This window comes from Nerophis lumbriciformis, linkage group LG34 (assembly GCF_033978685.3).
Source record: "Nerophis lumbriciformis linkage group LG34, RoL_Nlum_v2.1, whole genome shotgun sequence".
NCBI lineage: Eukaryota > Metazoa > Chordata > Actinopteri > Syngnathiformes > Syngnathidae > Nerophis > Nerophis lumbriciformis.
Genome location: NC_084581.2, coordinates 3150599 through 3172500, shown reverse-complemented (window position 1 = coordinate 3172500; position 21902 = coordinate 3150599). Strand labels below are relative to the sequence as shown.

At 38.7% G+C, this 21902-nt stretch overlaps 1 protein-coding gene across 2 annotated transcripts in view; it reads left to right on the top strand.

Annotated features, from left to right (window-relative positions):
* col12a1b (collagen, type XII, alpha 1b) overlaps positions 1-21902 on the top strand; it is a 112415-nt gene that overhangs the window by 25567 nt on the left and 64946 nt on the right. The window contains exons 13-22 of one of the 2 annotated variants that reach the window (XM_061929777.1): positions 9381-9650; positions 10628-10894; positions 11374-11566; positions 11715-11839; positions 14306-14455; positions 14861-14980; positions 15051-15215; positions 15288-15434; positions 16736-16878; positions 18082-18211. In XM_061929777.1, the coding sequence (XP_061785761.1) occupies positions 9381-9650; positions 10628-10894; positions 11374-11566; positions 11715-11839; positions 14306-14455; positions 14861-14980; positions 15051-15215; positions 15288-15434; positions 16736-16878; positions 18082-18211 (1710 nt within the window). The remainder of the gene's footprint in view (positions 1-9380; positions 9651-10627; positions 10895-11373; positions 11567-11714; positions 11840-14305; positions 14456-14860; positions 14981-15050; positions 15216-15287; positions 15435-16735; positions 16879-18081; positions 18212-21902) is intronic. The other variant, XM_061929778.1, reaches the window with a different exon arrangement.

Sequence of the window (21902 nt, the reverse complement as noted above, 5' to 3'; positions counted from 1 at the left end):
TTCCTGTGGGCACACATGACGTCATTACACGGTGCGGAAGTGGCACAAAAACTGGAGAGTTATTCACCGGAAAGGATGACAACGGTACAACTTGCAATATTTGCAAAGTGGATATTTAATCAAAGACAGGAATTACTACCAGAAACATTAGCACACACAAAAACAAAAACATTGAATGAATGGCACGTTTTCAATCCCGTCCGAGCCGGAAGTGAATCTCCACCAGTAGCACCAGCGGTGATGTCAGCAGGTTGTCTGCTGTTAATACTGCAGGTAACTAACTTGAGAAGTAACGATAAATGGTAACAATGATAACCACAATAAACCTCCTGACGGTTAGTAGTACTATTTTAAATTCAAATTATCAAAAAACCGAGATCGATAAAAGAACTTTGATAAACTCACTGACTGGTGCTAGGTCAAATGCTAACATGAAAACAAGAGACATTAACGTATTTCCCCATTAAGAAACGACAAACCCCAATCTAAACTTATATAAACACATTGCTATCTGACTAACTAAGATATTTAATTGTGCACATTGAACCTACAAGCTGTGCTCTCCCAGGGCCTGATTTACTAAGATCCAAATACCACTCGTGAGACAGTGTATGCAAAAAATAAAATAGCGTGCACTATGAGTGGGCGTGTTGCGTGTGTTCTACCAACAATGCATGCGCAATTGAAAAGTTGTGCAGGCCGATTTATTTAAATGAGGAATTTGCCTACATACAGGGCTTTTAACACAAAGACTATCATTATATTCACATTCATGTTAACATGAATGTGAATATTATGAGTATCATGAGTGTGAATAATAACTACCTGTGTGCGATGTGTTATCAGCAGCACACATCTATAATCTGTAACACATTTTTGCTTTGCAATCTCGACAACAGAAACATATGCACACTGACACTTTCTGGCAATTTCCTTTCACTTTCACATTGAGTGGGCGAGACTGTGGCTCGAATCACCAGCGCATTCGTGGGTCTGGAATGACTAAAATGCAAGAAAATGCCCAATAAAGACGTATTTTTATGTAGGAGGTATATTATAGTAATATATTTCCCAAATTAAAAATCGAACGGCATTTAAAAAAAAACTCCAGCACCAAACACCAAAACGTATCAATTGAATTCATTTTATTGAGCCCCATAAGTAATCCAGCAGCAATAAAAGTTAAAGTTAAAGTACCACTGATAGTCACACACACACATTAGGTGTGGTGAAATTACCCTCTGCATTTGACCCATCCCCTTGTTCCACCCCTTGAGAGGTGAGGGGAGCAGTGAGCAGCAGCGGTGGCCGCGCTCGGGAATCATTTTGGTGATTTAGAATATGGTGATAACATTAGAAAATGTAATTACTGAATAGACGATTTTTCTAATATTTTCATTTTTGACCATCCACCAAAATGTTGACACACACACGTAGTTCCTGCAGGCAAATGTGGAACTGTCAGTTTGCACGTCCTTTTGACACATGCTCAATAAAACGCCAAATAATGCTCGCAAAACAGTGATAAGCGTTGATAAATCACATTGAGAGTGCTGTATAATTATATTTGCATCTTCTCCTCCCAGTATTGTGGACGTTTTGATAATCAGCATATATTTTGCATATTAATGAAGACAGAGACGCAAAATGTATGGCAAACCTGATTCTGCTCACTTAAAGTACCAGTAGAGTGCAAAAAGAAGTTCACTTTATATGCTTATTTGTGTTTAATTGTATCCATTAAACCATATCATATCATTGTATTGAAAATCCGCAAAGTATGTGAAAATACCGTCTAAAATGTCAAAAAATGCCACAAATTCAGTCAGCCATTTTTAATATTCCACTCACCTTCGGGAATTTCCGTAGATTGACATCACAATGTAGACACTTCTGCACTCTGACCATGTTATTGGATCAGTTATTCTGGAAATACGCAAAAATTTAAAAGAGATGTGCCGTTCATCATTCATAATCCTTATGTAAGTCAAGAACACATATGTTTTTAAATAAATAGCTAACAATTATGTCAACAGATCGAGGGTCCTCTGTTGCGCTCATCCTCTCTAAAAACATCCAGAAACCGCCAACAATACTCCATTTACTTGTCATGACCTGAAAATTAACCAAATATGAGTATTAATGTTATTATAAGCGCCAAGCAGACTGACTATTTTAGCGGCGCATTGATAGCAAGGAGCTAACGCTAGCTTATGCTGCTGGTTTTGACACATTCACAATCCTTATGTAAGTCAAAAACACATGGTTTTGTTTTTTTTAAGCTTTCAAAATCGTAAATAAATAGCTAAAAATTTAGTCAACAGATTAAGGGTCCTCTGTTGCGCTCATTTTACCCACTCTAAAAACATCCAGAAACTGCCAACAATACACCATTTACATGTCGTGACCTGAAAATTAACCAAATATAAGTGATATTGTTATTATAAGCGCCAACGCAGACGGACTATTTTAGCGGTGCATTGATAGTAGTGAGCTAATGCTAGCTTACGCTGCTGTTGTTGACACATTATAAGCTGGCGGCTGCTTTAGCTTCGTCTTAAACTTGCTAAAAGTAAATTCTAGATTATAATTAATGAATTTCTCACCTGGGAGTAGAGAAATGTGGCCATGGACCGACCGAATTGTACATCCCCCAAAGTAGCGAAGAAGACGCTTGTTGCAGCAACTTTTTTTTAACCCTTTGTGAGTATTGTGATTGATTCTTCATCTAAATGGAATTATGTGAGCGTCCCGTCGGTCGGCATTCCAGCGAGAGTGGAAATATTACAGTAACTGTTTGTCAAAAATATAAGGTCCTGGATCATAATTTTCCCCAAAGTAATCGTTGTTGGCTCTCGCAAAGTCTGCTTGATTAGCATTGTTGTTGATGGGGAAGGGATCTGTAGTTCCTAGTAGAGCTGAAACGATTACTCGAGTAACTCGAGTAATTCGATTACAAAATATATTCAAGGAATTTTTGCTGCCTCGTGGTGTCGCAAACATTTTTTTTACGGCATTTTGCCTCGGCCATGTCCACACGAACACAGATACTTAATAAAGGCATACTTATCTCTGCGTTTAGGCCTCTTGTCCACAAACAGACGCATACTTTTGTCTTTAAAGATGCAGACTTTTACAAACGCCGGCCAAAGTGTAGAGATCCAAAACTCTCCGCTCTGCGGAGACTTGTGATGACATCACGGTTGTACGCTGTCATTTCCAAGCTCAACAACACTGCCTTGCTGCCTTTAAACACACTCTAAGAGGACTTAATGTATGTTTGAACGTAAACATGCAAATATTTTCACTCAACATTAATAAAAAAGACACATCAAAATGGGTTTTGCGACACTCCCGCCGGCGTTAATGACAGTCAGCTATTTTGGATACAATCACTGTGGAACCTCCAGCTGATGGGACAACTTTGACAAGCAAGACTTTTTGCTCTGTGTTATAAAAAAGGTGCAACATTATCTTATGTTTTTAGTCCTTGTTTAAAGACAAATCAAGAAGTTAACTTACATGTCTTGCGTCCATTCTTGTAGATGGAGCTGGGTGTGACCGTGCTCGCGCGTAAAAAGCTACCAATCAACTAAAAAAAACAATGTATCGTCTGTTCAAAGACCGCTGAACAGAGTACGACATATACATTTAAAACATTTCCTTGTGGTTTACATAACATGTAATGGTAGTTCTTTGGGCAAAATTTTGCATAGGTTATGTTTTACAAACCATCTTCTAGTTGCTTTCTGACCGTCTCTTGAGGATGTGTCGTTTTGTGGGCAGTCTTATTTATGTTCCTCCCCCGAGTGCTTCTTTCCCCGACAGCCATGTTATAGTTTTTAGCGCTTCCTTTTGAAGTCTACTGACAGATATTAGTTAGAACTATACGCTAAAAAATTTGAAATGGCAACAGCGTAGAATGCATGTGCCTGTACAAGAAAGTCTGCCCCACGACAAGAGGATAGCGACAAAGAAGGATCTTATTGACTACAATGGCAGACTCATGCAAAGCTCTTCGGGCAAAACTTTACCATATACGGAGACATTCGCTGATGTCAGCAATTTGAAAAATGTCACAAATCGGGCAAATTCCTAAAAGCTCGTTCGGATTAAGTATGAAGGAAGGCATAATTGTTTTATAAATATCTCCGCAATGCCTCCATGGTTTGAATTAAAACATTTTAGAATTATGCAGATCCTAAATACACAAAAACAGGTACCAATAGGTAAGAAAAGTTGTTTTTAAAAAACTTGTGATGACTTAAACTTCTGGCAACTTCACGCTGCTTGTGAGCGCTTGTTTGGAATGAAGCTGTCTCCGCTGGCTCCGATGCGTTGAGTCCATTTGTTCCGCTGTGTTGCGTTCATGGACTGCTGGGGCCTGGAGACATGGAAGATTGTTCACTTCATATCTAGTGAGGAGAACTCTGCTTAGTCACTTTGTGTTGGAGGGGGAACAGGAAATGTGGAACGTCAGAAGTCAAGTGGAGCTACAGAAGAAGACTTCTCTGTTCCCAGGCTTAGCAGTCTTTTCTTTCAAAGCTCATCTGAAAGAAGTCCAAAATGCACTTCCAGATTGCAGTGGGAACTTGGATAGAAACACTTTCCAAGCTTTGGAAAAGAGGGAAGATTGGACATGAAACAGGACCAGAGGTGGGAATCTTTGGCCACCTCATGATTCAATTACGATTCAGGAGCTACGATTTGATTAATATTCAATTATTTATGCATCTTTATTTTATGTATATTGATGCAGTTTTACATTTATTTTTGTTTCACTGAATAAGTCCTTATCACTTGCACTTTTAGAAATAGTGCATTTGTAATAAGAAATTCCCATCACATTTATTAAATGAATGGAAATGTGTGCAAAACTGGAACCTAAGGGCCCTATAATAAAGGAGCTCGTTGGATCTCTCAGTGAGTTGGCTCGCTGCAATCAGCTAAATTTTAGAACTGTCTGCATTACTTTATTTGCAATAAATATGTAGATTATTGACCTTTGCTAATCGATTTCATAATCGTCCATGGCCAAATTGCGATGTATCTAAAAATCGATTATTTCCCCCACCTCTAAACAGGACAGGCCAAATCATTTTGTAATTGCCAACATCTCAGAAAAGACTTAATCCTGCTTGTCTGTCGTCAAAGAATTGTTTAGTCTTCCCTAGTTAACTTCAGTAACCCCAGCGTTACAGTTGGTTAGCTGATATCTTGATCACCTTTTTTCTGATGTAATGTGGCGCCTTGTCCCACTCTTTCCTTTCCTTACTGACTTTGACAGACTGGCGGTTTTAAAAAGATAACACAACACTTTTCTCCATCTGGGCCACCCGTGTAAAAAGTGCTGAGTCATCCCAGGCTCCTCTGGGTTCTTTAAAATGTCTCATGGAAGATGGAACGTGTGGAGGAGCCAAGTTTACACAGTGCAGGGCGCCAGCAGACTTTCCACTGCAAGCAGCAGATTTTACTCACGCTAAATGTTTTCTACAAGCTAGCTTCTTGTTGCGCTTGTTAGCTAACCACGTGTTTTATGTATAGTTGCATTTTAGTTATTCATCTGCTCAACTTGTGAGGAAACATCAATAATTAACAGTGACTATTAGCGGCTGATGGACTGATGTCTTTTTGCTGCTCTTTGCCTGAAACCACAAAAATGTTATGCCTTTTCACTAAACCACATCAATTTTTTCACCATCAATGTGTTTCTCTTTGTATTGTCACTTTGCAGTCTTTCATTGACAAACAAGACCAGCTGCCGCATGCACACAGAAATATATTACATATGATATTCCATGTTGCTGGGAATATCCCATGTAATTTTCCATGTGATAGGTCATGTGGTATTCCATATGATATTATAAAATATATTCCATTGCATATGATATTCAATATGATATTGCATTTGATATTCCATGTGTCATTCATACAGGTCATTGTAATCTCAGGACATTCAATCTATCCCATGTGGTATTTCACATTATATTCTGTATGATATTTCATATGTTAGTCCATATTATATTCCATGATAGTCTATTTGATATTCAATATGATATTCTATATGGTATTCATATTATATTCCATATGATTTTCCATTTGACTTTATATATAATAATCAATGTAATATTCCATATAATATTGCATATGATATTCCATGTGATATTCTATATGTGATTTCATGTAATATTCCATGGAGTATTCCGTATTATATTCCATTCGGTATTCCATGTAATAGTCTATGTGGTATTCCATTCGATATTCCATGTAATATTCCATGTGATATTCCATATGTGGTTTCATGTGATATTCTGTGTGATATTCCATGTAACATTCCATACTATATTCCACATGATACTCTATATGATATCCAATATGATATTACATATGATATCCAATATGATATTACATATGATATTCAAAATGAGCTATGTGATATGATGTTCCATGTGCTATTATGAGTGACATTGTAATATTTCATATGATACCACGCTATCTCATTTGGTATTCCATATTAAATTCCCTGTAAAATTTCATATGATATTCCATGTGATATTCCTTATTAGTCCATGTGATATTCCATTTGGTATTTCATGTGACATTATGTGTGATATTTCATATGATCGTCCATGTGACATGCCATATTATATTCCATATGATATCCCATGTGATATTCTGTAATATTCCATGTGATAATCCATATGATATTCAATATGAGTTCTGTAATGATATACCATGTGCTATTCTGTGCGGTATTCTATGTGATATTGCATATGTCCCATGTGGTATTCCATATTATATTCTGTATACTATTCCATATATTCCAGGTGATATTCCATATGGTATTTCATTTTGATTATCAATATGCTATTCCATGTGATATAAACCACATGATATTGCATATGGTATTCCATGTGGAAATACATTAGGTATTTCATGTGATATTGCATATGATATTCCATGTGATATTTCATATGGGATTTAATGTGATATTGCATGTGTTATTCCAGTGAAATTGCATATTCCATATGTGATTTCATGTGATATTCCATGTGGTATTCCATATGATGTGATATTCCATATTACATTCCATGCTATTCCATATGATATTCCATATTTTTTTCCATACGATATTTTGATATGTAATATGCGACCCCAAAGGGAATAAGCGGTGGAAAATGGATGGACGGATGGATATTTCATGTGATATTCCATAATATATTCCATGTGATATTCCATGTGATATTCCATGTCATATTCAATTTGGTGTTTAATTTGATATTCCATGTGATATATCACGCTGTACATTCAATGTGATATTCTATGTGATATTTCATGTGTTATCCCCAATGACAGTGCTTCCTAAACTTTTTTCACTAAGTACTACCTCAGAAAAAAACTTGGCCCTCCAAGTACTACCATAATGACCAACATTAAAACACAGTAGCGTAGTAGGCCCAAGTATTTATTAAAAAAATAGGCGGAAGTTTTATTTAACAATTGTATTTAATATTTTGGCCACTGTAACATTAGACACAGTTTGAACAGTAACACTGTGTTTGAATATAGGAAAATAAAACACGGTACTTTAATCAAGTGATTCTTTAGCGTACCACTAGTTGGAGCCCGCGGTGAAACTAGTGGGACACGTACCACAGTTTGAGAATCACTGCCCTATGATATTCCTTCATATTCCATATGTTATTCCACGTGATATACCATGTTCTCTTCCATATTTATTTTATATCATTTTCAATGTGATATTCCATTTGATTTTCCATGTGATATTCCCTATAATATTCCTTGTGATATTCCATGTTATTTCATATGATATTCCATGTGCTATCCCCTATGACAGTGGTTCTCAAACTTATTTCACCAATACCACCTCAGAAAAAAATGTGGCTCTCCAAGTACCACTTTAATGACCAAGATTTAAATACAGTAGGTTAGTAGGCCTAAGTATTCATTAAAAAAGGCAGATGTTTTATTTAATCGGTATATTTAATATTTTTGGCCATATTTTAGACACAGTTTGAACAGTAACACCGTGTTTGAATATAGTAAAATAAAACACTGTACTTTAATCAAGTGATTATTTGGCGTACAACTAGAAGGAACCCACGTACCACATACATGTACCACAGTTTTGAGAATGACTGCCCTATGATATTCCATATTCCATATATCTGATTTCATGAGGTATTCTATCTGCTATTCCATATTTATTCATGTGATATTCCATGTGGTATTCCATGTCATATTCCATATGATATTCCATGTGGTATTCCAGGTCATATTAAATATGATATTCCATATGTGATTTTTTTATATATTACATGTGATGTTCCATTTGGTATTTCATGTCATATTCCATTTGATATTTTCTGTGTGCTATTTCATATCATAATCTATGTGACAATACATATTATATTCCATATGATAATCAATATGAGCCAGGGGAAATTATATTTAATGTGTTATTCTGTGTGGTATTCTTCCTGATAATGTGATATTCTATGCAATCTTCCATATGATATTCCATATCACATTCCATGTGGTATTCTATGTGATATTCCAAGCTATCCCATATGATATTCCATGTGATATTCCATATGATATTCTGTGTGACATTGCATATGAGCTATGTGTTATGATATTCCATGTGATATTCTGTGTGGTATACCATGTGATTTTCCATAAGATATTCAATATAATCTATGTGATATGACATTCCATGTGTTATTACAAATGATGGTCTGTGAGGTATTTTGTTTGGTATTCCGTGTGGTGTTTGATGTATTATATGTGGTAAATGATATTTTGCTTGATTGTTGTCTGCGGCTTACAGTTATAGCTGACAAAAAATGTCAAAAGCTTTGGCGAGGGTTCGGTGGCATCAAAATAAAAGCCTATCTATTTGATGTATTCTATGAAAGTCAGCGCCTTTTAATTTGGCTGCTGCATAAATTTATGAAGCATGTCAAGATAAAAATCTTTCATGTGTTATTTTGCTAGTGTCATGAAGCATCTCAATGTCTTCCTCCAAAGATGTCTTTCTGTTGGCACGTTTGGAAAACAAATCATTTCACGCGTGCTGAAATTATTGAATTATTAAATTATCTGTCGCTTGTCTTGCTCGTCTGCCTCGCAGCTGCTTAATCTTTGTTCCATGGTTCTGTGAGAGTGCCAGTGACTAAATGTCTGCACTCATCTGTTTGAGATAAATCTTTGAGGCAGATCTTAAGCGTCTGCTGGAGTTCACAGGCCATCTGAGGACATATGAAGTCTGCAATTCAATACAAGAATGACTTTACTTCCTAGAACATGTCACTACATTGAAAATATTTCATATATCTTCTTCATTGTTTTCCTTCTAGAGGTGGGTGCTCCTAAAAACTTGTTAACTCAGGACGTGACAGACAACAGTTTTTCCGTGCGGTGGACGGCCGCTCCCGGGAATGTTCGAATGTACCGAGTCCGATGGCAGTCCATGTATTCCCAAGAGTCTGGTGAGAAGATGATCCCAGGAGACCAAACCTACACCTTGCTAGAAGGTTTGAGCCCAGAGACGCTCTACCATGTCTCTGTGGTCGCCAACTATCAGCACAAAGACAGCCAGCCACTCTCTGGACACGAAACCACTGACGGTGAGAGACCTGCTGAACACACAACAATACAATACAAACCACTGATGGTAAGCGACCAGCTGAACACACAACAACACAACACAAATAACTGATGGTGAGCGACCTGCTGAACTCACAACAACACAAAACATGCATATGTACAGTAAATAACAATGTATACAACATATAAACAACATGTGGACAACATGTAAATGATGTGTACAACATGTAAATAACATGTATATAACATTTAGACAACATGTAAAGTACATGTATACAATTTGTAAATAACATGTATTCAATATGTAAACAACATGTGTATAACATGTACATAAGTAAAATAACATGTACTGTATGTAACATGTATACAGCATGTAAATAACATGTATACAATATGTAAATACAATATGTAAATGACATATATACAACATGTAAGCAACATATCGAACATGTAAGTAACATGTGTACAACATGTAAATAATAAGTCAAATAACATGTGTACAACATGTAAATAGTAAGTAAAATAACATGTATATAACATGTACACAACATGTATTCAAAATGTAAATAACATGTATACAATTATATGTAAAAATGTATACAACATGTAAATAACATGTATACAATACGTAAACAACACATTTATAACATGTACATAACATGTAAATACCACATGTAAACAACATGTATACACCATGTAAGTAACATGCATGCAACATTTAAATAACATGTATACTATATGTAAAGAGCAAGAATAAAATGTGTGAAAGAAGAAAGCGGCAGAGACGTGAGTGAAATGAAAGTAATGTTGACTTAAATGAACACATGTCTTCAATTAAGTCAGATGTTGCACATGTGTCTTCTACAACTAAAGTACTAAAAGTACTGTGACAAATTTTCCTTCAGCTCATTAAGTACATGATTAATTGCTTCATAGAACTTGGTAGGTTTAGATGTGGTCACCATAAAATATTTTTTTTGCGGTTGTGTGCTCGCAGCTTCCGCTGAGGGTAAAAGTCTAAGCGTGACTGACGAGACGGAGCGCAGCATGAAGGTCACGTGGCTGCCGGCGCCCGGCAAGGTGCTCCACTACCGTCTCAAGTATATTCCCAGCGCTGGAGGCCGGGAAGTAGTCCTCAAGATCCCAGAGGGGGTCACCTCCTCTGTCCTGAAGAGACTGCAGCCTTTAACCTCGTACAGCATCAGTGTTCATCCCATCTACAAGCGCGGGGAAGGAAAAGCAAGGCAAGGAGTAGGAAGCACACGTACGTTGCCATCGTTCAACATCACATCACACAAACATGGCAAACACAACATTTGAAAAAGCTCTCGTGTAAGCGAGCCTTCAACTGACGTTACTGTCACAGGAACAACACAGGTAACCATTAGAACACATACAGTATATTACTGCTTCTTTACCTTAACAAATGAATGAAAGACTATGAAAGGTTGACACAAATGTACGTACGCACACAATAATGTTTTGCTAATGCTAATATTCAAACAAACACCGACACAGAATCATCAAATGATTGAATGATAAAACAAAAGCGTGACAACGTGTGTGTAAAGGTACTCAATAATGGCGGTCATCTTATGCTAGCACAGTGTTGTTACACTTAGCAATTGCATGATACTCTTGTACTGATGAAAACGAAAACTTGAACTCATCAGAAACTCGCTTTGACACGGACATGACAAACTTTCAAACCTTTGACGTTCCCACCTGGTTCTTGTATTTCAGTGTCACCTTACAAGGCTCCACAGAACCTGCAGACCTCAGAGCCCACCAAGACCAGTTTCAGAGTCTCCTGGGATCCATCACCTGGGAATGTTCGAGGCTACAAGGTGACCTTCCACCCCGCTGGGAATGATATTGACCTGGCTGAGCTGCTTGTGGGCCCCTATGATAACACTGTGGTTCTGGAGGAACTCAGGTGAGCGCTTCTTAGCATTAGCATTAAATGTTCATAGAGACATACTAATAATGACAATATAGTGGCATGAAGAAAATGTAGTTGTTACATTAGATTTAAAAGTTGGCATGACAGGAATAACAGCTATTCTTCATGTGGTATGTGTTAGGGCGGGAACAAAGTATTCAGTGGCCGTGTTCGGGATGTTTGATGGAGGGGAGAGTTTGCCTCTGGCAGGAGAGGAGAAGACAACACTTTCTGACGCTCCCGAGCCACCTGCGTTCGGTCCTTCTGGTAAAAACTGACGTCTCCGACACACTTCTACTCCAACATGCGGGACGGTTCTGGTTGTTCCTCAGCAGCATGTACCGGCCTTGACTTCTTCCAAAGCAGCGCCAGAGGGTTGTACTTGGCGTTGTCGGAGGCAATCAACATCAGTGACACTGGAATGGAGGGATGAAGCCGACTGCACATGATTACGATTAAGGCTAATTAGCAAGAGCTGTTTGGCTCACCTCGTTCATTTCTTCGTCAGACTTAATTGACATGCAATTTAACAGATGTGCAGACACTCATTATTGGGAATTGCAGCTCATAAGTTACGTATTTTACATATATTTGCTATCACAAAGATCTTCACCAGCTCCCCACGGAGTCCCCGTTGCCCAAATGTTGATTTTTAGGGATGTCACAACTGTGATCTTGTCTCAAGCCGGAAAACACGATTACATGCTACTAATGATCCTGAATCCCAGCAACTTACATGCGGCTTGGAAAATGTTATGCTGCTCTTAGACCCCCAGGAGGAGCTGACGCTAGGCGGTAATTCCATCTGTAATGGGGAGCAGATACCTGCGTAACAAAGAGAAGACTGAATGCGTTCCAATGAAGCGTTCATTGGCTTCACTCACACTAATAGTCCAAACTATATGCAGAAATGTCTCACTTGGAGCCGCCATCTTGCTCTTGTGGTCACCACTCAAAGTTTGAGACCTTAGGTAAGGGTAAGAACATAGATAAACGGCTAAATCCAGAGCTTTACTTTCCAGCTCAGCTGTCTTTATGACGACAGTTCTGTCAGAGACTGCATTACTGTAGATGTCAAACTTCTGTTTTCTCCCACTCGTGAACAAGATCCCAAAACATTTGAACTCCTCCACCTGGGGCAAGACCTCACTCCCAACTCAAAAGGTGAAAAACACCCTGTTTCTGGATGAGAACCATAGCCTCAGGTTTGAAGGTTCTGAGTCTCATCTCAGAAGCTTCACACTGAAGCTAAACACCGAAGGTCACAGCTTGATGAAGCCATCAGAACCACATCAGATTCTTTACCAAGTCGCTTTGTGTAAGGTTGTCAAATGCTACGGTGGTATTATTAAATAGGTGCCGGTGTCTAGCAGGACCGATAATCAGCATTCCCGTTTTCTTAGCTTTAAATTGCAAAGAGTTAGTGGACATCCATTGTTTAATTTCATTTAGAAACGCCTCCAGGTGACTACAATCTGGCATGTTGGTCAGCTTTAGGGGCATATAGTTGGGTGTCATCAGCATAACAGTGAAAGCTAACACCGTATTTGCGTATGATGTCATCTAGCGGCAGCATATAGATGCTGAAGAGTGCGGGGCCAAGAACCGAACCCTGTGGAACTTTGCACATTACCTTTACATACTCTGAGGTCACATTGCTATGGAAAACGCACTGCATCCTGTCAGTAAAATAGGAGTTAAACCAAGAAAAGGCTAAGTCTTACATACCAATACGTGTTTTGATACGTTCTAATAAAATGTTATGATCGACGGTATCGAAAACACCGCTAAGATCAAGTAGCAGCAAGTCATGTGTACGTAGATAGCCTATCAAGGATTCTTTATAATTAGGAACAGACAGACAACTAAAAACACACAAACGCGGATCTAAAACACAAATATTGCGGTTTCAACACATCGCAGATTTTTTCGTTTTTTTTAAGCATATTGTATAATATTTGTACCTGAAATTAAGCATTCTAAGTACAAAAATGGCTAAATCAACAAAAAAATATATACTACATTAGTATTGGTAACTAGATGAGACCAAACCAATCAAATGCCGCTGTTCAGTATTGTAGCCACTGATTGGCTCAGCCCCTGGCAGCATTACTATATTGGATTAAAAGAGTGTATAGGTGACTAAAGGGTGTTATTTCATGTTTAAAGGGATCTCGTAGTGTTAAAAAATGGAATTTGAAGATGTTAAACTGACTTTTTATGCTCAAGCTTTATTTTAATGATTCCTACTTTGCGGAAATGTATTCTTTGCAGTCATGTCCAGAACCAATTAACAGCGATAAACCAACGATTACTGTTCGTGCCTTTGAAAGATTATTCATTTGGCCAAGTAAGCTGCTTTGGTGTTTGATTGGCCGGTCGTGTCGCAGATTGCATCCATGTTTACTTGTGTTGTCGTCTAACCTCTTTTCAATCGCACACACAGGCTCCAGGTTTTAAATGGCCGCCATGCAGCGTCCATTTTTCACTCCAACAGGTTACCTGCTGAGACAAAATGATGGATCGTGAGAAAGAGGAGTCCCAAGGAACAATGACGTCTGGATGTAAAAAAAAAAAAAGAATGTTTAAGGACTGTGTGTGATTTGTTGTGATGTTACTCGTGATGTACAACTTCCTGTTTCCTCTCTTTTTCACTCCTTTTAATGTCCACACACACTTCCTGTCTAAAATTGGACAAACGTCACACTAGTCCTTGTGTCCTTGTCCCCGCAGACACACAATGTAAGACCTCAGCCAAGGCAGACATTGTGCTGCTGGTCGACGGCTCCTGGAGTATCGGCCGCATCAATTTTAAAACTATACGCAACTTCATCGCTCGCATGGTCAGCGTCTTTGACATCAGCCCCAATAATGTCCAGATCGGTAAGTCTTCCACACACCGCTCACTACTACTACTACTACTAGTACCACTAATAGTGCCAGTACTACAACTATTACTGTTACTATTGCCAATACTCAAACTAGTGCTACTACTACTATAGTAGTAGTGCTACCAATAGATTGTATTACTAGTTTTACTAGTATTACTAGTACTAGCACTACACTGTATGCTGGCCCAATCCAAAATAAAGCCACTTGTTGGTTAGCACATGATTGATTGCTCAGCAGAAAGTGGGACATGTTTTATGTGTTGGGACAGAATTCATCTACAGTTTTTAGTTCTCTGGTCACTCACCACAAATGTCAACGGCTACACGTCTCCGCCAGGCTTTGCAGAGATATTGTATCAATCAAACGTTGAGAAAGTGGTTGCTGTGTTGTGTGCAGGTCTAGCTCAGTACAGCGGAGACCCAAAGACCGAGTGGCACTTGAATGCTCACCCCACCAAGGCGTCCTTGCTGGAGGCCGTGAGCAACCTGCCTTACAAAGGAGGAAACACCATGACAGGTGACAATCTCGTGTCCTCATAGTGGATTTGTCCAAAAGAGATTAGACTCCTCCCCTAACTGTGCTGCAGGGCTGGCTCTGAGCTACATCCTCCAGAACAACTTCAAGCGCAACGTGGGATTGCGTGAAGACTCTCGTAAAATCGGCATCCTGATCACAGATGGAAAGTCCCAGGATGAAATTGTCACCAACTCGCAGAATCTGAAAGAGAGCGGCATCGAGCTCTATGCCATTGGTGAGTTGTCATGAGGCGTAGCTAACAATTCTATCCAATGACGCTCGTCTATTTTTATTTCTTTTTTTCCAGGCGTGAAGAACGCAGATGAGAATGAGCTTCGGTCTATTGCCAGCGATCCCGATGAAATTCACATGTACAACGTCAACGACTTCAAGTTTCTGATGGACATCGTGGATGACCTCACCCTCAATCTTTGTAACAGCGTCAAGGGCTCAGGTGGGACAAACTCCATTAACACTCCATATCGCCCGCTAAAGCAGCTAGCACTGGTATGAGGCATCCTGCTAGCTGTCACAGTCGGTGTTTGTCCGATGTCACGTTTACGTAAATTACAGTTTACTTATGATAATATACTAACATGTTGTGTAGCCGCGAGTGATAATGTAGCCACACAGGATACCACCATCTTACACTGACAACATATCGTTACATACATGGAACATTATGCAGTAAATTTGATGCTTTATTATCATGTATTTCTCATTTATTAACCACTGAGGGTGAAAGTGATGTTTTGTGTGCAAAATAACATTTGTAGAGAAAACCCCCCCACAAAATTGATGTTTTCAAAATCGTCTGTAAGAAATCAGCTTAGGCTGAATTTAAAACAGGCAGCGAGCCATTGTACATTGACTGCATGATATTGTTGAAATTGACATGCATGTGATGTTAAAATAGATTATTGATGATTTATGCATCCATCCATTTTCCATAGCGCTTGTCCTCATTAAGGTCATGGTAAGCTGAAGCCTATCCTAGCAGACTTGGGATAAGAGGCTGGTAGAATTACGTTCACACTTTTAGTCTCGAATGAACCTGACATATGAGATATTGATTAGTATGTTGGCCACAAAGTCTTTTTGAGATTGAGATTGAGGCTTTAATTCCATGCTTGACATCGTTGTGTGTGTGAAGTTTGTTTTTCCTTGGTTGTTGTTGTCCAAAGTTGACAACTTGATTCCATCTGTTTGCATCAGCCTTTCAAGTGGATCACATTAAGTGAATGATGTCAAAACTGCAGACAAAGCACAAGTTCTGACTGGTCACAATAATTATTCTGTAAATAGTGCTAAATCAGATTTACACCTTCCACTAATTAGTGGCCGTGCAGAGCAGATGATAAGTTCTGAAAGTATGACTTTTCTGCTGTTGCTTAGAGTGACAACTTAACATTTTTGATAGTTTATGAGTGATTTTAGAGGTGCTAGAGGGGGCGTCACGTCTGGTGGAGTGAAGTCATGAATCTATATCAGGTTTGTAAAGAAGAGTTGGCCAGTCTTCTAGAAGTCATGTACAGCCATGTGTCAGCTCGCTGGCTGCAGCTCACAATGAAAGCAGAATAAAGCACTCAGAAGGTGATAAAGTCCACTGGTGGAACATTCCGTGGGTAAATCACTTTTAAGAGGAAATACAATGGTGATTTACAGCGAGGCTTTCGGAAAGAAAGATTTTTGGCTGCCGAGTTCGCCCCTTGAACTGTTTGACAAGTCGCATCATGTGTACTTGTGCTCCTGCAGCAGAAGAGCTGGAGGCGCCCACCAACCTGGTGACCTCCGAGGTGACCCATCGCTCCTTCCGCGCCACCTGGACCGCGCCTGACGGTCCTGTGGAGAGATTCCGTGTGGTATACGTGAGGGCGGCCGGAGGAGCTGCACAGGAGGTATGTTTAGAACATCATGTGATTGACAGACGACCCACTCGTCCCCTCCCCCGTGACAGAAAAAATGGTTTATGAAGTTAAAGCACATGTTCATATTTGTTGCTCCATCAACTTGAAATATTTCTTTAAAGGGGGTAACATTATGATATTTTTTTACAATATTTAAAACAATTTTTTGTCGTCTATGTAACATGTAATAGTGGTTCTTTGGTCAAAATATGGCTTAAATAATGTTTTACAGACCATCCTCAAGCTGCTTTCTGACCGTCTCTTCAGGATGCGCCGTTTTGTGGGTGGTCTTATATACGTAACTCCACTTCGACTGCGTCTTCTTCGCATCAGCCATGTTGTAGTTTTTAGCGCTTCTCTATCAAGTCTACTGACAGATATAAGTTAGAACTATACGCTACTTTGTATTACAAATGGCAACAGTGGAGAATGCATGTACATGTACGAGCCAGTCTCCTCCACAACAAGAGGATAGAGAAAAAGAAGGAGCTTATTGAATACAACATTGGACTACATTAGCCGACCCGAGTTAAGATCCTCGGATACATTTGTACCATATATAAAGATATACGCTGACGTCACAGGTCAGAAAATGCCACAGTGACAGGTCAGAGCAAATTCCAAACAGCTCGTTTGGAGGAACTCTGAAGGAAGGCAAGACTATTTTATGAATATCTGTCCAATGCCGCCACGGTTTGATTACAAATTTTATGGACTTATGCAGATCACAAATACGCAAAAACAGGTACATCAGGTAAAACAAGTTGGTTTTGCATTATATGTCCCCTTTATGAGAAGCTTCTGGGGAATTTGCATGTAGCCACAGCCAGCACAAGACTCTTGCACAGTGTTATTAACTATGAATTTCTTATATAAACGTATATAACTAAAGAATAATATTAAGGTGGGGTAAAAAAAAACATATTTTGTGCTTTTATTGAGAGTCTGATTGTAATTAGCAGAGATTCTTACAGATGCACATTGTCTGAATTGCCAGAAAGACATATTCCTTTACTACATTTTCTTTTCTACTCTTTACAAGCAGGTAGCATTCAAGCAAGCTGCCCAGAATTGTTTTTGTTTTCTGTCCAATCACTTTGGCAGCCGCTGTGTTAGTGTCACATGATCAGCTGGACACCAGGCAGATGTTTTGGATCATGTCAGGTGTCAAAGGTAATTTATTCTTTCTCATAGATGCTGCTTGACGGCTCTGTGACCTCTGTGGTTCTGGACGGTCTGAGCCCGCTCACCGAGTACTTTGTTAGCGTCTACTCTGTGGCTGGCGAGGAGAGCAGCGAGCCATTGGCGGGAACAGAGACCACCTGTAAGAGTTTTCCTCCTTCCTGTTTGGTGTCGTCTTTCACTTTCTTCTCCTGTTCTCCTGCTGATCTGCTAAACATTTCTGCTTCTGCACATTTATCGAACACCACATCAAAAATGGAAACATGCCCCTTGATACAATGCTGCGTTGCCACAAACATTGTCAAAAGACGATGTGTGTTGGTGTGTGTACACGTGTGCGTGCGCGCATGCGTGCGCTACAACAAAATGTACTACAAACGATGCTCATTTTACCGTCACTTATGACGTTATAACAGGGCTATGGTTAGCATAAACGTAGCTAAAACGTAAACAACATCTACAACTTAAAGCAAAATGTTTTTTCTAGTTGGAAGTGGAATTCTTGTAGGCTGAAATGTGGACATTTCTCCTGACACATATAACGCTGCATGATATAAATATAATTTTTCATACTTAGTAAGTCCATGCATCTATCCATTTTCTACCGCTTATTCCCTTTGAGGCCGCGGGGGGTGCTGGAGCCTATATCAGCTACAATTGGGCGGAAGGCGAGGTACACCCTGGACAAGTCGCGACCTCATCGCAGGGCCAACACAGATAGACAGACAACATTCACACTCACATTCACACACTTGGGCCAATTTAGTGTTGCCAATCAACCTATCCCCAGGTGCATGTCTTTGGATGTGGGAGGAAGCCGGAGTACATGTCACGGGGAGAACGTGCAAACTCCACAGAAAGATCCCGAGCCTGGGATTGAACCCAAGACTACTCAGGACTTTCGTATTGTGAGGCAGACGCACTAAGTAAACATTGAAAAGTTATGTTGTAAGCTACATATGTTATTATAAGTATTTAGATGGATGTAAATAAATAATTTAAACCTCGACCTTTAAAATACTACACACTTGATAAATACTATTTACATAGATGAGAATACTACACACTTGTGACTAAGAGTATTTGGAGGGATGAGTGTACTACTCATGCGATAGAGTGTTTGGATGGATAAGTATACTACACATGTAATAAAGAGTATTTGGATGGATGAAAATACTACACATTTGATTAAGAGTTTTTTGATGGATGGAGAATGCTACACACGTGATTAAGATAATTTGGATGGATTAGAATGCTACACATGTGACTGAGAGTATTTGGATAAATGAGAATACTACACATGTGATAAAGAGTATTTGGATGGATGAGATTTCAAAACATGAGATTCAGAGAGTATTTGGATAGATGAGAATACTTCACATGTGAATATGATTATTTGGATGGATCAACATACCTCACATGTAATTAAGTCTATTTAGATGGATGACAATACTACACACGTAATTAAAAGTATTTGGATAGATGAGAATACTACACATGTGATTGATAGTATAAATTACTACATTTGTGATTAAGAGTATTTGGATGGATAAGCATACTACACGCATGTGATTAGGAGTATTTGGGTGGGTAAGAATATCACACAAGTAATTAAGAGTATTTGTTTGGATGAGTATACTACACATGTAATTAAGAGTATTTGGATGGATGAGATTACTACACACTTGTGATTAAGAATATTTGGAGGGATAAAACACTACACACATGTGATTAAGAGTATTTGGATGGATGAGTATATTACACATGTAATTAATAGTATTTGGTTAGATGAGTATAATACACATCTAATTAAGAGTACTTGGTTGGATGAGTATATTACACGTATGGTAGAATAATTGAATGGATGAGAATCCTACTTGTGATTAAGAGTATTTAGATGGATGAGGATACTACACATGTGAATAAGAATGTTTGGATGGATCAGAATACTAAACAATAATTTAAAAAACGCATCACAATGTTTGCTTTTCCCTTGGATGCCAAAGTTGACCAACTTGTTGGATTATGTCCTCATACTTCTACTATTAAGGTGACAGGCATTATTTATAATGTACAATAAACTCTCACGAGCGCCTAGGCGAGAAAGCAGTTCACCAGCTCATGACTTCAATATAGCAGCAACAAATTTGTTTGCTCTCTGTGGCAATACGCTGCTAAAAACAGTTGGTCTGCGTTAGCGCTTATAATAAAAATATCACTAATATTTAGTTAAAATTCAGGTCAAGAAATGTAGCACTTTTTGTTAGGTTATTTAGAAGGCTTCATGAGCGGAATATATTTGACTGGTATTTAAGTTGGGCTTCACGGTGGCAGAGGGGTTAGTGCATCTGCCTCACAATACAAAGGTCCTGAGTAGTCTTGGGTTCAATCCCGGGCTCGGGATCTTTCTGTGTGGAGTTTGCATGTCCTCCCCGTGACTGCGTGGGTTCCCTCCGGGTACTCCGGCTTCCTCCCACTTCCAAAGACATGCACCTGGGGATAAGTTGATTGGCAACACTAAATTGGCCCTAGTGTGTGGATGTGAGTGTGAATGTTGTCTGTCTATCTGTGTTGGCCCTGCGATGAGGTGGCGACTTGTCCAGGGTGTACCCCGCCTTCCGCCCGATTGTAGCTGAGATAGGCTCCAGCGCCCCCCGCAACCCCAAAGGGAATAAGCGGTAGAAAATGGATGGATGGATGGATGGTATTTAAGTTTATTTATGAGTTGGAATGCATTAAAAATGCATCTGTCTTTTTGTCTCTCATAATGATTGTGAACAATAGTCAAAATTCCCAAAAAATTGTAGTTCCCCTTGATTAAGAGTATTTTGATGGATGAGAATACTACACATGATTAAAAGTATTTGGATGGATGAGGATACTATACATGTGGTTAATAGTATTTGGATGGGTGAGAATACTATACATGTGATTAAGAGTATTTTGATGGATGAGAATACTACACGTGATTGAGAGTATTCAGATGGAAGCAAATACTTCACACATGATTAAGAGTATTTGAATGGATGAGAATACCACACATTTAAATAAGGGTATTTGGATGGATGGAAATACCACACATGCAGTTATGAGTATTTGGATGGATGAGAATACTACGCATGTGATTAAGAGTATTTGGATGAGAACACTACACATGTGATTGAGAGTACAGTATTTGGATAGATGAAAATATCACACATGTAAATAGGAGTATTTGTATGGATGAGTATACTGCACATTTTATAAAAAGTTATTGGATGGATGAGAATACTAAACGTGTGATTAAAAGTATTTGGATGGATGAGAATACTACACGTGAGGATATGGATTGATGCAAATACTACACACTTGTGATTTAACGTATTTGGAAGGATGAGAAATACTACTCATGGTATAAAGTGTATTTAGATGGATGAAAATACGACACACATTTTATTAAGATTATTTGGATAAATGAGGATGCTACACACTTGTGATTAAGAGTATTTGGATGGCTGAGAATACCACATATATAATAAAGAGTATTTGGATGAAAGAAAATACTACACACATGTAGTAAAGAGTAAATGGATGGATGAGAATACTACACATGTTATTAAGAGTATTTGGATGGATAAGCGTGATAAGTAGTATATGGATGAATGAGAATACTACACATGCATGATTAAGAGTGTTTGGATGGATGAGAATACTCCACACTTGTGATTAAAAATATTTGGAGTAATGAGAATACTCCACACTTGTGATTGAGTATTTGGATGGATGAGAATACTACACATGTGATTATGAGTATTTGGATGGATGAAAATACTACACACGTGATTAAAGCCTGG